At 39.7% G+C, this 16,443-nt stretch overlaps 1 protein-coding gene across 2 annotated transcripts in view; it reads left to right on the top strand.

The window, feature by feature from the left end:
• The first annotated feature begins 1,443 nt into the window (after positions 1-1,443).
• The window catches only part of ddr2a (discoidin domain receptor tyrosine kinase 2a), a 31,613-nt gene continuing 16,613 nt past the window's right edge, over positions 1,444-16,443 (top strand). For both annotated transcript variants that reach the window (XM_080877384.1, XM_080877385.1), the window contains exons 1-2: positions 1,444-1,605; positions 15,369-15,482. In XM_080877384.1, coding sequence (XP_080733510.1) covers positions 15,401-15,482 — 82 coding nt within the window. In that variant the 5' untranslated portion in view covers positions 1,444-1,605; positions 15,369-15,400. The remainder of the gene's footprint in view (positions 1,606-15,368; positions 15,483-16,443) is intronic.

Here is a 16,443-nt window from a genome sequence, read left to right as displayed (position 1 = left end):
GTTTTAGGGTTAACTTGTCGAAGGCCTATTTGCTGGCATATCAGACTGTAAAAGTCATGAGCCAAAGACCAAAGCCTCCTTTATCCTCTAATAACTGACTCCAATACTTACAATAATTTACAAAAGAATTTAATGTTCTCTTCCTAATGACTTAAAATAAGAGACTGAGTACATAAACTCATGAGTGAGGTGTTTAATGAGGGCTGTTTTCCAACGCACCATCTGATATCCCCATGTTGGTGTTGTTCCTGGATCATCAAAGCTAATGTTTGTCCAGGTTTAACACTGCAACGATATCCTAACTATAGCCCCGTAACCCTAACCAAGATCACATGTTAGCCCTCAACCCAAACCCCTCCTTTTCTTGGATGTTTTCCTGAGTGGACATGGGCAACGTTTTTTTTCCACATCGCAAAACTATGACACCATAACACTGTGATTGGTCACTTGTGATACTGAACCAAGGTCAAAATGAATTATGATGATTCAGAAACAACACTAACACAGGGATATCAGATACACCTTTACACAACTGGAAATCTCTTTGTAACTACAGTCGTTGCCCCAACAGGCCATCGGAAAGAACTGGAAAGCTTTAAGAGACTTGACAAATGCCTAAACAGAATATTAAACTGGGGAATACAGAGTAGGACAGTGGGAGCTGTGGTAAAACACTTGCAAAAGCAGCAGAAAAAACATCTCCAAGCAAGTAAAAAGTAAAATCCTAGGGTTCCAATAAATTTCCACTGGCCATTGGTGTCACTTCCCTGCAGGTCAATTATGGCTTCCTCATCAGCAAAGCAAGCAGCTTTGCATGTAACTAAGTAAGAAAAGCTCTTAGTCACCATGTCTAACAGATGAAAACTTCATTGTTTTTATAGAGATCAGGTCATAGAGTTCAGACCACATCAGCAGCAAAACACACAGAGTACAACGTAATAAGAAGTAGACCTCTCTCTGACACCTGACTCACACTTTTCATGGATCTGGTTCGACTATTGAGGTTGTGACAAACTGCTGCGTTAGTGCCACTGAGTTCAATAAAAGAGTAGCTTCTTTTGCAGTTTTTAAACCTAAATAAGCTTGTTTTTAAGGTTAGTGATGAAACAATAAGTTATATGAATTTGACATAAAGCAAGTGACAGCAACACCACCGCAAATACTACCTTCAGTTATGGCTGCTTCTATGCTTCGTCCTGTAGCTGTCAAAAGAAAGGTTCCTTTCAGGAGGAAGAAAGCTTTTTGATTGAGCTTTGGATTTTTTGTGTGTGTCTTTAATTGAAACCTTATGTGTGGCATGTGGAATTCTGGGACGTTGGCAAACTCCCAGGAATCCACAGAATGTGATTTTTTTCCTCCCTCCCTCTCTCGCTCTCTCTCTCTCTTACTCTGTTTCTCTTCTCTCCCTCTTTTCCCCCCCCCTATTTGCAGGGGTGTCTTACATCAGCCCAGTGAGTCCTGGTGAAGGCAACTGACGGACAGAGAGTGAGCGAGCAACAGAGAGCAAGGTTTGGAGGGTTACATCCAGCCGCCTGCGTCTCACTGGAATAATCTAAAACCATCAGTGAACAAATGGTTTGAAATGAAAATAAAACCTTCTTAGAAGTAAGTCACTCATTTCTTTTACTTTAAAAAAACAACAACTTTTTATTCTCTATGTTAGGACTGTTAAGACTGATCAGCTTTCTTGGCTCTCTCCTTGAATTATTTCCTCTTGGGAGGCCCGTTTGCACACGCGATCCAGACTTCTGTGTACTTTTGTGACTGAAGCAGCTTCTGTTTGCATGGCAGACGAGAAGAGTGGACAGCAGAACAGAGCGATGCGGTGCCGCATTCAGACTCCTGTCTGCTCTGCAGTGGATGCAGCTGTTTTCAACAGAAGCTATTACTTACCGTTTGGCTTTGCTGCGGTTGACTTCAAATGTGATTGAGGCCAATTCCTTCTTTTCACTCCTAAAAATCTTTTTATTTCTAATGGAAATTAAAATTGAAGGAAAGAATATAATGCAAACTTCTCTTTGCAGGCTAAGATCTTCCGATGTGGAGTATTTTTTATTCTCTATGTGCTTACTGTAACTTTAAGACAACACACATGTCTACTGTTGACTGGCTTAAATATAATTTTGGAGTATGTTGCGGTATTGACTTCATCATATAAACCCCTCTCTTCTGTGCGGAATGACTGTGCGTATTATTTTTACGGGCATAGCTAATGAAAAAATGATGTGACTTCTTTTCTACTGCCGTGCATCAAACTCACACATATTTTGTGTGTGTTTTTGTGGCCTGGAAGTTTTGGAAAACTAAAACAACTGACTCATTTCATGCTGCTTAGATCCTCTCTGTGGTCACCTGGTGAAATGTTGAAATTTGAAGTTGCAGCTTTCTAAAAAAAAAAAAACACGCCTTTGTGTCACTGAGGTGATGTGTGTACTTCGGTGTAGGTGTTACGTAGGTGGTATGTAGGTATCATCCTGCGGTATGTGGGTAATAGATGTTCACACAGAGGTCGCTTTTGTGCTTTGCTGAAGAGCGCAGGATATGGACTATGAGCTCAGAGCTTTGACATTTGAACCACGGTGCCCAGCTGAGGTGAACAGTCATGAGAGGTGGCTCTGATCAATGGAATAATTGTTAGAGGAAGGTCACGCTGACACTCAGGTATGCGTATGTAGTCTGGGTCTAATATGGGGATGGATTTCTTTTCTGGACAAGCACTTTCATTCCAGTAATGCAAAAACCTGATGCTGACCCCAGTGGCTTCATAATATCTGAAGTGATTTGACAAAAAAATGCACTATTTTATTAGAGCTGATTGCTGAGACACTGTTGATGGCACAAGGCTGTGACTTCTGTGCAGGACTGTAATTGCAAATGCTATCTCTGCTATTAGATCAGACACTTTCTCTGTGAGGACCAAATAAGTAATAGAGTAGGAACAGACAAAAGAAAGCAATAAGTCAGATTTCATAACATCACCGCAAATTAAGTCCAGGAATGTACTGATTACAACAAACTGTGGATTTATTGCAGTGTAAGACTATATGGGTGTGGCTTTTTCCTTTAAGCTCTCTTTGTTGTGTCCCTGCTTGGTGTGTTATTGTGTTAATAGGAAACCATCTTTATCATAATAATTGAGTTCTTTGCCAAAGCAGAATTAAAAGAAGTTATTTCCTATTACGTTGAAATATATGAAACACTTGTGGTTGATGCAAGAGGGGAGTGGACCCATATATTTTACTTGCTCAGACTGTTGGTTTAAGCACATGCCATCACTCTGTTCTCCATATATGTCAGTATCTGATGAGCAGCTGTGTGCAGATGCATATAGGCGCACACCCAGATAGAGAGAATAAAAGAAGCAACAGGAGGAATTATGCATTTCTCCTGCACGCCCTTTCAATTAGCAACCCTTCTGTCTCGAGCTTTGACGCTGACTGACATCCTCACATACAGACCCAAATCACACACCACAGCAAAGGTTGTAATTTCAACCCTACTTTCAAAACACTGCACTAGAGGCACCCGGTGCTTACTTAGCTTAGCAGTAACCCGACACTGACCTTGTTTGATTGGAAGTGTTTTCAAATCAATGCCTCTGGCAGGAGAAAACCAGCTGTGCGCTCGTTAGCTGAGGTGCATGCTGTAATTTGGCATAAATAGATCCATTTCAGGGAACGTCATGGCTAAAATACTGCGCTGTTGACTTTGTAATCCCACATGTGCTTGAACTTCGACCCTGCCCAAACCACCACCCATATCATCACCTTTCTTTTGAGGGGCATTACGCAACGTGTAACCCAGAGAAGTCTACCTTTGTCCTTCTTATTTCTGAGTATGTCTAATTGGTGTTTCTCTGAAAACTATATGTTGATTTGTCTTCAGTCATGGAAAACATATATTTAATTTCCGCTGTAGAATAATTATTAAGCTCGCTGCTTTTGTCCAGAGAGAGCTTATTCTCGATGTGTATCATGAAAGCTAGGTAATTATAAAGGAGCCAAGCTAGAGGTGCTCATTAACACAAAGCAGTCAGAAATCCTCCTCTCTCTGTTTGCACGTGTCCTCAGCTGTCCTCCTTCTCCTGTTTACATGTGGAAGTCTTTTCTTGTTTGTTTGTTTGTCTGATGCTCATCATCCATCTCTTCACCTCAGTTCTCTCATGCCTTCCCTAATTACAGAGTGTCAGGGACACTCTGAGGCAATATCTCAACATGAGAAAAACCTCATGACTCGCTGCAGCCTGCTGCTGCTGGGTACAAATGACAGTCTTGGCTTTGAATGAGTTGTCACTGCTGAGTTGTCACTGCATGGACAACGCCGGCCTTTTTTTCTGGAACCACTGCTATCTGCTCTGCTGTGTCGACTTGTTTTTATTTGATCCTGTTACAAAAAATACAAAAGAATTTATTGAAATCATTCTGTTTTAATTAGTGACCTTTTGGACAAGAATGCGCTTTCAGTTTGAAAGTGGGTGGCAGTGAATGTATTTTTTTTTATATATTATTCACTTCAGTGGCAGTCACTGATATTTGTGAGTCAGTGTGCTGTTTAAATTTAAGACAGCCCCAACTGCCACAGTCAAATGGCTTCAATGCACAAGTGCTCTTGAGCTGGGCGCCGTGTGGCGGATAGAGCTCTGCTTTAACGGGGGAGATGGAAATTGGCGTGAGATGCTGTTTTTCCAATCTGACAGTGTAGCTGTAAAGTTCAGGGCCTGCATATTCAATCAAACTGGATCTCCACTCATAGATTTTGGGCTACTCTCCTTACATAACAAACACAGCCTGTAGCTGCACAATATTCACAATGAACAGTTTGTGCCTTTGTCGAAATATTTTGGTGGAGTTTGCAGGTAAAACTCTGTGCCCGGTCAGCCTGAGGGTGCTAAAAATGACGCTTCAGTCTCTCCTGCAGGTTCTCACATTCTTTCTCCATTTTTACAGCCTTTTTTTTACAAGCACTTGTACACTGGCTTGAACAGTTCGTGTCCTCAGGCAAGTTTCAGTCCCCAGTGGCACCATCGCTGGCGTACTCCAACAGGTGTGCTCCTGGCTGAATGCGTTGTACACAGTTATGCTGTAAAAGAAAAACCCCTTTGCTTTATTACATAGTGTATTGGTGGGACAACCGCCTTACGCAGCCTTTAAGCCATCATGTCAGCAAGCAGTACGAAGACAGAATCCAGACAGTTTTTCTGTGTAGATTTTCAATCATCTGAATAACGGTAATGGACCGAAAAGAGATCTGGTTGCCTTATGCTTTGAACCACTTACTCCAGCTCTGTGGAGTTTGACTACTGGCTTTTTTTAAATAGAGAAATTTCTGCGAAGCTTAAAACAAAGTGAAATATGACAGTATGTCACAAAGCTGCGTGTGATATGGTGTTTCTTCTACAGCGCTTTGTGACTGCTGTTCCAGGATAACAATAAATAAATAAATAAAGCAGCTTTGTGACTCAGTAATAAAGAAAAAACAAAAAAGACGCCTCGACACAAGATGTGACACATAATATTTCCCCTGCACAGCTTTTTAAAGGAAATAAACAACACGAAGGCAACAAAAAACAGACTGTTTATGTGAAGAGATCCGGCAGAGGTTGTCTCCAACCAGTGAAGCAGTGAAGGACCTTTGCTTTTCAGCTTTGGGTTTCACGTTACTGTAAAACTATTGCTTAGGAAGCGGAATCTTGTATTCATCCACAGTGTCGCAGAGCAGCATTTAAAGTCTGCCGTGTCACATTTGCATATGTGGTGTAAGATATCCCACATTTAAGCATGTAACTAAGGACTTCTCCCCACATGTCACAACATTTTATGTGGACAATAGAGGATTGTTTTCCGTGGCGTTTTTCCTTTCCAGTCACAATAATTTAATTGTGTGTGTGTGTGTGTGTGTGTGTGTGTGTGTGTGTGTGTGTGTGTGTGTGTGTGTGTGTGTGTGTGTGTGTGTGTGTGCGTGCGTGTGTGGGCCTTCTTCCATGCATGTCCCTGCTCCTCATTCTAAGATTTTACGGCTGTGTGTTTACATGGCTCCACCTGGGTCTGGTTGTGAAATACAATTCGGATTCCATACTTTTCCATAAAAATAAAATATCTGTGATTCTATATTACAGCCTTAAGGGAGAAACAAGAGGATATAATAGAAAGCACATGTGGATGGTTATGGTGCATAGCATACGGGTGCACTGAATAGCAATCAGACCTGTGCACATAAACACACTCACACTAGTACATGTGCTCTATGCAGGGCGTGGCTCTCGGTGCAAAAGTGCTTCTTATTATCTTATTACCAATTTGGTACTCATGCTCATAATTTTTCTACCACGTGTCCTGGCATTAACACAGAAAACAAAAATGAGGGGAAAATAATAGATAAGAAAAATAATGGTTGACTTTTAAGCATTTTCTTATTTTCTGCCTTATGTATTTACTCATATTAAATCTGACCAAAGTTAATAATAGATAATGAGATCAGCATGTGTGTAAGTAATCCTTATGAGCCCAAATCTTGGGCTTCAGACTTCAGTCTACTATTGATACCATTTGAACAATAGAAGTGCTTTAAAGACAGGCTCCATTACATTCCAGGTCTCCAACAAAACCCAGTTTAAAAATACAAGGTAGCTAATAGATGTGTTTTATTGTTTTATTCATAAGATCAAAATGATTTAGTGGCCATTAAAATGTGTTCAGATTTGGCAAACTGATAACGATTCATCTCATAAATCAAGACATGCCACTTTGCCGTATGTTAGTGGGCTTAGTATTAGCATAAGATTACGCTCCATCCTTCCTGTGCTTCTTAAATCAAGAGCCTTTGTGCAGTCAGTCGGGACAAGGGGCGATATCTAGGAAGCAGAGTAAAATATGAGCAAATGGAAAAGCGAGAATTGAGCAGTGACATTATAATGTGTTTACCCTGGAAATTAACCTGTCATGCAGTTATTTTTATTTTCTAAAAGCACTGTAGTTAAATTTCATATTTTAATCAACGTGAAGTCATACAGTTTGACAGAAATTATGGCCTGTGTTTTAGCGTTGTGATTATAAAACAGAAGATATAATTTTCTAAGTGCCTCCCTAGCCTCAGGCCTTTGTGCTTTCCTTCACCCCCTCCTCTTCTGTCTGGCCACTGATATTGGCAGGACAGTTTTTGGTGCCTGGATGGTGAAATTCTCAGTCTTTCTCAACCGTGCCAGCCTCGCCTGGGATGCGAGGGATCCTGTAAAACCTCAGATGTTGATGCTGCTGTGTGTTTGTATGTGAGAGAGGCAGGGAGTAGAGCCAGGTAAACCTGTGTGTTGACTTTACAGTTTTTCCCAGGCTGCAGGCCCTGGTGCACCAGTGTTACTCTGTGTGCTTTGCCCGTTACTCCCGAGCAAATTAAATTATTTACACAAACATATAAAGCCTGGGAAAACAAAATAAAATCCCTGTGCATTTTTTTTTCTTTGGCAATGTGAGTGCTCTGCAGGAGGACTTTGCAATCAGTGCATGAGCGCCTGTGAGACTGCCTTAATATTTAGGTTGAATAGTTATTCTTCTGAATTGTCCAGACTCATCAGTTTACCTCAAAGGTATTTAAGACGTCCTTCAGGTTAAAAAATGTGTGTGCTGTGCGTGTGTTTCTTTCTGCGGCCTTGTGGGTTTCTGAGTGGAATATCTGTCCTTCACCACTTCCTGAACTAGCCAAGAGAGACCTGATATCGACCCCAGAAACAGAAATTTGAGCAAACAGTTATTCCATTCAGGAACGTTCTGCTCCAGCTAGATAATAAACTTTGCTTGCTGCTGATCACCGCTTGGTTTATAACAACCTGTTTTCAATCAAAGGCTAGAGCCCTATCACAGAGGCTGAAAGTCATTATTTCTAAAAAACATAATGTCTGTTCTAACATGCAATAACTCTGAATAGCTTTGGCCATAGATGTTGTCCTGAGTGGGGTCTAGCCTCTAGCATGTAAGATTTTGTGTAAAATGTAAAGTAACCCAAAAACTCCCAGTGCGAGCAGGAACATTTAAAGCACGTTTTCTATCATATTTGAGTCTTGGTAAGACAGTATGTATAAATAGCTGTTATGCTGGACTATATTGTAAGTCAAGAGGAAAATAACAATTCATTATTGGTGCTAAAGTATTGCATTTGAATCTGTTTTGAGGACATCCAGCTCTTTTGTGGATTCATTTGGTGTTGGAATAATCGGGAAAAAAAAGGTTCCCGGCTGGAAAAAGTTCACCAAAACACCCCCTCAAGTTGGAACAACAACTTTTCCAAGTTCTGCACATGATTTGCCGAGTTCTTGACGTCATAAAAGCACACGCGGAGTATGAAAGGAAATGTTTTGTTGGCTATAGCAGCTTTTGGTCAATCGTGGAAATTCACATATTGCAGACCACTTTTATAGTATCATTTAATCTGTAGTACTGTATTAGATTGTAACATTACTTGCCATCCATCTACACTGTCTGAGACTAGCTAGAAAGCTTATTATCAGTGAATACATAAACAATTCAAGTAAAACTATTTTATTTATTATATGCAAGAAACAGTTTCTCATTGTAGCATCCATGTTATTTCCATTTTCTGACTTAAAGCACTTGAACACAACGTCAGAAGAATGACCTTCTGACTCTGGAAATTCATCCTCCTGGAGAACATGTGAACGCACAGCTCAGTAGGAATTTACTGCAAGTATCTACTTAGCTTAGCATAGGATAAACACTCAAGACTGGGGAGTCAAATAGCCTTTTTCTGGCCTGCTAGCACCCAATTTTCACACTTATAAAGACATCTATGCAAATAGAAAAACAGAACAAGTTAGATTAGATTAAGCTAATATAACCAGTGGCTGACAGCAGCTTTTTGTAAAGAGACACATAGGAGAAAAGTATTTATCGTCTAATCTAAGTCTTTGCAGGAAGGGAAAATAACATGTCTCCCAACATGTCAAAGTATTCTTTTCACCAGGAGGGCTAACTTATCGATCCATGAGGGGCTGAACATGTAAGCCTGTGTCTCAGCCGACCTGAGGGTGAGGCCCCTCGCGGTCATGATTTCCTGCATGGGGAATATGTATGTAAATGTAACTCTTGATGATGTGGAATTATAACAAGTTTCTTCATAAACAATCAGAGTTTCAAAATGACACTAATAATGACAGATGAGTTTAACCTCAGCTGAAAATCGGGTTCTTGCCTAATATTGTGACTGAAGATAGAGCACTCCATTATGACATTTAGCATATTATGTTTACAGTCCCCTGAAAAGGATAAGCGGAAGCGAATGGATGGATGGATGATTGCAGTCCTAGGGGAGGCACACAGATGTATTTAAAAGAAGAAATTTCCATGCTTTCTGTTTTTTATATGCTAAATAGTTATGTCTATGGCAGCATATGAAACCAGAAAAAAGGCCATCCTCAGGGACTCTTCATCCCACCGATGGCTAAACATTTTCACTCAGGGAAAAAGGAAACTTTTGGAGTTGGAATACAGTAAATGAGGCCAATTTTCCTTTTGAGCTATTGCCTCGGCATTTATAACTTATAGTCTGGAGATACAGCTCGGTAAGGTGGAACTGATGTGAAACTCACCACTCTGTTATGTATCTTGTCACTCTTGACAATTATAAACTGGTGAAGTCATATATTTGACTTTTTTTCCTAAATTTTGTGGCCTCTTTGGACTATATTTTTACTATAGATTTGTATGCTTTTACAGAATAACTTGTAACAGGAAAGTTTCCCCGGACACATTGAAATGTGTCATGCCTGCTACTCTAAAGCCTTTTGTTTTGATTGCTTTATACACTTTCTGCTCAGGTTTATTTTTTGTTCTTTTTCTGAAAGCTTTTGGAAGTGTCCGCAGTTTATTTTCAGAAATGTGAACCTTGAGCGGGCCTTGCACCGGTATAGACTTTCCTGAAGGTTAGCTGTCTTAAAAGATAGGTGATCAGAGGTGTAGACTCTCTCATGTCTATGAATTTAAAACGTGAGGCGGCACACAGATACTTGGATATGCCTAAGTCATGTTCAAAGTGAGAAAGTTATAAGGCAAGAAGGATCAGAAATACAGTACCAGACTACAAACTGTATATCAAAGATGTATGTTCCTTCCAAAAGTGTGAAAGTGTCTTAAACTTACCTTTTTGTGGCCATGTTGAGAAAATACACTGGATTATAGATCTAAGAAAAATGGCCCTAGACCTTCTTATAAACATTTTAACAAGTTTAACACTTCATAATAATAATTTCCTAAGAAAACAGCCCCTAATAGGGTAAAAGGGTATATCCAAAAGCACACCTTTATTTGTGGAGTCCACCTTGTGTTTGGCAAGGTGCATTATCCCTCAGTTTCCCAGTCAGACCCGCCTCTCAGTCGTCAGTGTGGTTACAACACCAAAATTGCAGCAAATTGGCAAAAATGATCACCCTAACAGTTCATAACAGGATTTCATTAACTAATGGGTGATGTAACGGTGGCTACATCCATCTTTTACATATAACCGATCCCAAAGCGAGGCCTCTGGACATCACTTTAAGAACTACACCATGACAACAACCGTAAAACACGCTCGTTATAATTCATCTTGCTTTCCTTCTTCCTCAGAGCTCCGTTTATGAGTTGACATGTCCTCTATGGAATCATAGCCCTTTTTCATCCAACACCTCTTTTGTGCTTCCATCCTCACCTCGTTTCTCCCCTCCCGTGGTTCTCAGTCTCGCTGTTTACACTGGATTGCATGTTGTGAAAAATGCAGGCCAAATTTGGACCCGGTTTACCTGGGCGCCATCGTCACAGTAGAGAGCAGACTTTACCTCAGACCAGTGATATCCAAACCAAACTCTGCCTGCTAGTGTTGAAGGATTGTTTAATTAGCAGGAAAATGGCAGACATATCGTACCTGGAAGGGGACACTATTTCCATTTTCACCTCAGAGAATTTGAATCCCGTGTGTGCTCCAGCAGGCTGAATAACAAAGGGCCTGGAGGTTGTTCTGCATATGTACAGGTGGGGGTGTCTGTGTATACCCAGCTCTCCTAACTTTTTCCTGTGGTGTCTCTCAGGAGCTATCAGAATAAATTCACCTCTGAAGGGTTTGTGCAGCTGGTCTCCAGTTTCCCCGTCTTTTACTTCACCATTGCTACTTGTGTATTTCATCATGAAATGAGACAGCTAATTTTCTCTTTATGGAAAATGTTAAATATACATAATATGATGAATAATAGTACACTTTAAAATTACTCACCAATTATATTTTAATCATATTACATGGTTTAGTAATAGTTTAATGAGATACTTTCTGTTTTTCTTTATTTTTTTCATATGAAAGTCTGAAATTTTTCTTTGGAAGTGCAAAGGAAAAATCCCTGGAAAGGATACCTTTTGAAACGGAGATAGGATATGAATAAGTTTTTCCTGCCGTGTTCCTGTAAGAGGAGAGCGGAGAGAACTTTCCAGAAATGTGGACCTGTGCTGGGTTCTTAGCACTGTGGACTGATCTGATGTTACTATAACAGGGAATAAAAGCTGTTTTATTAATACAGGTATGGAAAACACACCTGGAAGTTGTGTAGCTGTATTCCGGGGAAGCAAACAACTCTTAAAAAACGGGCTTAATTTTTATAGATTAGACTTTATAGTTACATTTTTTTGCCTTCTAGATTTGATTTTGTCACAACATACGTAGTTTATCCAGGCTGCTGCTGAGCCGAGTCTTTTCACTCAGATTCCCGGTGTTCTTACTACAATTTGAGCTTTCACAGTAGTCTTTATTACCATATTAAGCACTTTCCAAACCTCTGCAATTAAATCTTAAAGTAAATTATGTCGAGATCTGTGGTTGTTCAACACTTTCTAACTTTCTGAAGGTCCGTGAATCGGGAATTAGGATCCGTCTGCTGTAAAAACAGAGCTGGGGTTTTTATAACTGACTAAACAGTTATATGATTATTTGTGTTTCATTTTTGTTGTATCACATTCGCAGAGTAAAGATGTAATGAGTTTTAGGGGAAGTTCAGTTGTATCAAGTGAGTGATAAGGAAATTTATTGCCCAAATTCTCCAGAGCAGCAGAGTCCAAATGTATTCATTTTCAAATTGCAGTTTTGAAGCTGTTACTGATTAAACTTTGGAATATTTATATGAGGAAACCTTAAAAAAATGATGTTTAAAGCTGAGAAAAAGTTAAAAACTTTAATAAATAATAGGCCATACATTTTCCTCTGCTTATCCATTCAGGGTTGTGGTGGGACTGGAGTCTATCCTTGGTACATCAGGTACTCCTAGGTACACAAATGACTTGCACAGGTACACCCTGTGTCAGTCATTAGTCTTCTGAAAGGTTAACACAGAGATCTAGACAACCATGCATGCTCACATTCACACACAGGGCCAATTTAGAATCATCAGTTTACCTAACATGGATGTTTTTGAAGAAAACCCATGCAGACATGGAGCGAACATGCAAAATTCCAGCATCTTAAAGGGCCTCTCATCCCCATACAACAAACAAATGAAAGCTAGACATTTTACTTTTGGCAAGAGAATAAAAAGCTATTATTTAAAACATGTTTTTCTTGGTGTTGTTGTCATTTAAAGACATTTCAGACTCACTTTTTGTGTTTGTCAAATGTACCCCGCCTTTATTTGTGTAAAACCTGCAGGTTTTTCAAGTTTGTCTTTATCCACAGGAGTCATCTGTGATTACAGCGTGCTTTGCTCGCTTACTGAAAGTATATCTGATCATTAGTTTTAGAGATAGTGCTTTGGAGGTGTTTCAGAGGCTGGCCTTTTGATCTGTTGATTACAACTCAGGGGACCACCAATTATCAACAGGAGACATGGTCTGGGGATTCAGCCTCTCTGTGCTCAGTTTTGTCAGTCCACATATTTAAGTTTAGATCTAAAGCGCTCCAGACTGTCTGATAGTTGGTGAGCAGTAATGTGAAATGTATGTTTGCACGCAAACACACTGGTATGCTCCTTTGAGAGTCTCCAAATGTATAACCAAAAGTCAGTTCTCCTCCCCGACATACAATACAGGCAGTCTTTACATAAATGTTCTCCAGCACATGGTAAACACATTTTTGACTGCCACATACACGCAAGCCATCAGGTGTTTGTGTTTCATTAGCTACGAAATGCCAAGAGGAATTAAGCTTAGCAAAAGCGTCTCAGTGGGAAATGGCCGTAACATGAAGCTGCAGGAAATAGCAGTAAGAAAAAGCAATGAGATTATGTGTGAAGGTACAATGAAAGAGGCAAGTCAGGGTGTAATAAGTTTCACAACATGCACTGGGTGGACTCTCTGTTCTCTGTGCTCAAGCAATCAGAGAATTCATAACTAATATACAACTAATGCTAAATCAAGCATTTTGATAGGATTTTGTTCTTAAACATAAGGCGCGATTCTAAACTTCTTGTAAAAACAGTGTAAGCTCAGGGCTACAAAGCTATATTACACCTCCTGACCCAGTATGAACCTTCCAGATCCCTCAGGTCATCTGGATCCGGTTTTTTATCAGTTCCCAGAGTCAGAACCAGACACGGAGAAGCTGCATTCAGCTTTTATGCTCCATATATCTGGAACAAACTCCCAGAAAGCCTCACATCAGCTGAAACACTCAGTTTATTTAAATCCAGGTTGAAGACTCACCTGTTCTCAGCAGCATTTGAATAAAACACCAAATCCACACTTTAAGCTTAAATTTCAAAACTTACATTTTAGCTACTGATTTTATCAACTGTTCTGATTTTATCTACTGTTTTTTTAATCAATTTTAAATCATGCTTTTTATTTGTTTTTGTTTTTTAATGTCTCTGTAAAGCACTTTGAATGACCTTGTTGTTGAATTGTGCTATATAAATAAACTTGCCTTGCCTTACACTCCTCATTTATCCTCAAAACTGAAAATACACTGTTTGATTTAGGTGACAGAGCTGAATGAAGGATGAAAAACACAGGAGGAGTGCTCACTATCTTTGAATTTATCTTATCGTTACCTGTTATCGTTACCTGCACATTTAATGTCCAATCTGAGTGCACTTCTTGTTCCTGTGTGCGTCTTAGTCAGGTAATGTTTAGAAACACATGCTGCAGTGCAGGCGTATCTATAGGCGGACAGATCCTGTACCGCATATATGTTTGATTTGGACAAACTGAAGTTTCAGCAAATCTTGAAACAGATGACAGCAGATTGAACATGAAATAAAATGAACAGAGGCCTGCACTGTGGTGAAACTCTGTTTCATTGACCAGACTGCTGCTCCTTTTGTTATTTCAGTGGGAGAATGTCAGGAATATGTTGCTTTTGGCCCGAGACGAAGACCAGGAAATGTTCGATACAGACACACACACACTCACTGTGATGTTTCTTTATGAAAATTCCCACAATGTTCTCTTAGTTTTGCTTTGCATCACGTGTGTTTTAGTTTAGATAACCTTGCTTTATTGATTTCCTCTACTACCAAACAGCTGAACAGCGTGTAGAGTATTCTACGCTGTAAAATGTTAAAGCAAAACTAGACTTCAGGTGTTAAGTTCTGATTTCTTCAAGCAGACACACGGTGATCAGGAATGTGCAAATTTAGTGCGGAAACATAAGTGGAAGCTTTTGCTAATGCTGGCGAAGCTGTTCAGAGTTTTAATAGTCTCCTTTAAAAAGATCAAGCACGCTGGCATTTCACTGATCTCTTTCATCACTTTTTGCACTTTTACATTTGCACAGTCACAGCATTTGTAAATGTAATCTAAAAAGTGCTACAAATAAAGGCTGATTATGAATTGGATTTGGTGAGAAACTAGCTGAAACTAGGTGTTTCTCTCTGTTGTTGGATGGACTGGTCAGTTGGAGGCGGCTGGTTGGCTGTGCGGCCTTCCAGCTGAGGTCATGTCTGTGACTCAGTGCCTCAACGTCTCTTTCCCCCTCGCTTCATAATTTGTCCCTTCGTTTATTCGTTCCTCATTTCTTCCTATAATTAGTGTGCATTATGTAAAATCATAAAAAAACCCAACTTTAACTGAGACTATTTTGTCTTCTTTGGCTGAAATTTAAACATCCCTACAGTTAGATTTTAATAGCTCTTTCACAGAGCGATAAAGCTCTAAATAAAGGGAAATTCCAGTTTTCGGTGGCAGTTATTGTGTTTTTTATTGAGTGAAATAAAAACATGTTTCCAATTAAACTGCCATTTTCCTCTTATATATCTAAACAAATGTTTTTGTTCCCATGAATACAGGAGGAGTTAGTACAAAATGTAATCTGGTCATCCTGCAGGCACCAAAGAGTTCACAGTTTTATCCCCGAGTTTATGAAACTGTCTTTCAGGTGTTTGCATAACCCGCTGTTTCCATCTTGTCTTTCAGGTTGGAAGTCTGTCTCTTTGCACGTGTTTGGGATGAAGCACCTGTGGGACATTCACTTCCTCCTGCTCATCCTTGTCTATTTGTTAGGAGGCGTCACGTCACAGGTCAACCCAGGTGTGTGCAAAATGAGATGACGTACTGTGTTGAGCTCCCATTTTTCTGTCCTTGGGTGTCTGAGGGTGTAATAAGGTCATATTCAAGAGTTTGTGAATACTATAAAACCACTTTTGTGAGTTTTGAGTAGGGATTTTTGGACTCAGTGCTGCAGCCCAACAGTCCAGACTGCAACTGATTCAGATTTTGGATAAGTGCTGCATTGTGGGAGCCATGTGGTCCTCTCTTTCTGGTTTGGCCTCTTTGATCCCAGCATGCACGCCTTTCTCCAGCTCTCTCTTCAATGTATGTGTGGTTTTTGTGATGTCAATGAAAAGGGACCAATAATTTTTTTTTACAAGGAAATGGGGTAGCAACATTTAATGGGCAAAGATTGAGTCAAAAAGCAACCAAAGAGAGCTTTCTAGTTATTGTTGAAATTGTAGAAATGCAGCAGATATTTGCCAGTAAAAACCTCGAGCTGGCTACTGTTTATGATTTCAGTTTCAAAGCTTCTGTCATCAGGTTCAGTTTTCTTTATTGTTGAAAGAATAATGAATGACATATATGCCACAGTATTTCAGATCTAATAACAGTAATTAATAATGGTTTTGTCAGAAAAGTTCAAAACAGGGTTTACAGGTTATATCCCGACAGCTCTGCCAAGAAATGTTAAAAAAAAAAAAACAACAGTGGAAAAAAAAAAGTGCCCCATCACTTCCACATCCTCCAGCCTTTCTACACCCCACTTCCACTTTCAAAATAAAACTTTCTTACATGATGTTCTGCAGCATTTTAAGACCGTAAACCCAATTTTATTTTGAGAAAGTATGAAAGTAAAAGCAAACATGAGGTCATGATGACAGGCCTGGGGGTTTTCTGCTCTCTCAAATGGACACTGCTGAAACAAAACTACAAACATTACATTTTTCAAACCCACCAAACCAAAGTATTTTTTTAAGAAACACAACTTTTCTTTTTC

Source organism: Rhamphochromis sp. 'chilingali' (genome assembly GCF_963969265.1).
Source record: "Rhamphochromis sp. 'chilingali' genome assembly, chromosome: 3".
Classification (NCBI taxonomy): Eukaryota; Metazoa; Chordata; class Actinopteri; order Cichliformes; family Cichlidae; genus Rhamphochromis; species Rhamphochromis sp. 'chilingali'.
This window is presented reverse-complemented; position numbering and strand designations above follow the sequence as displayed.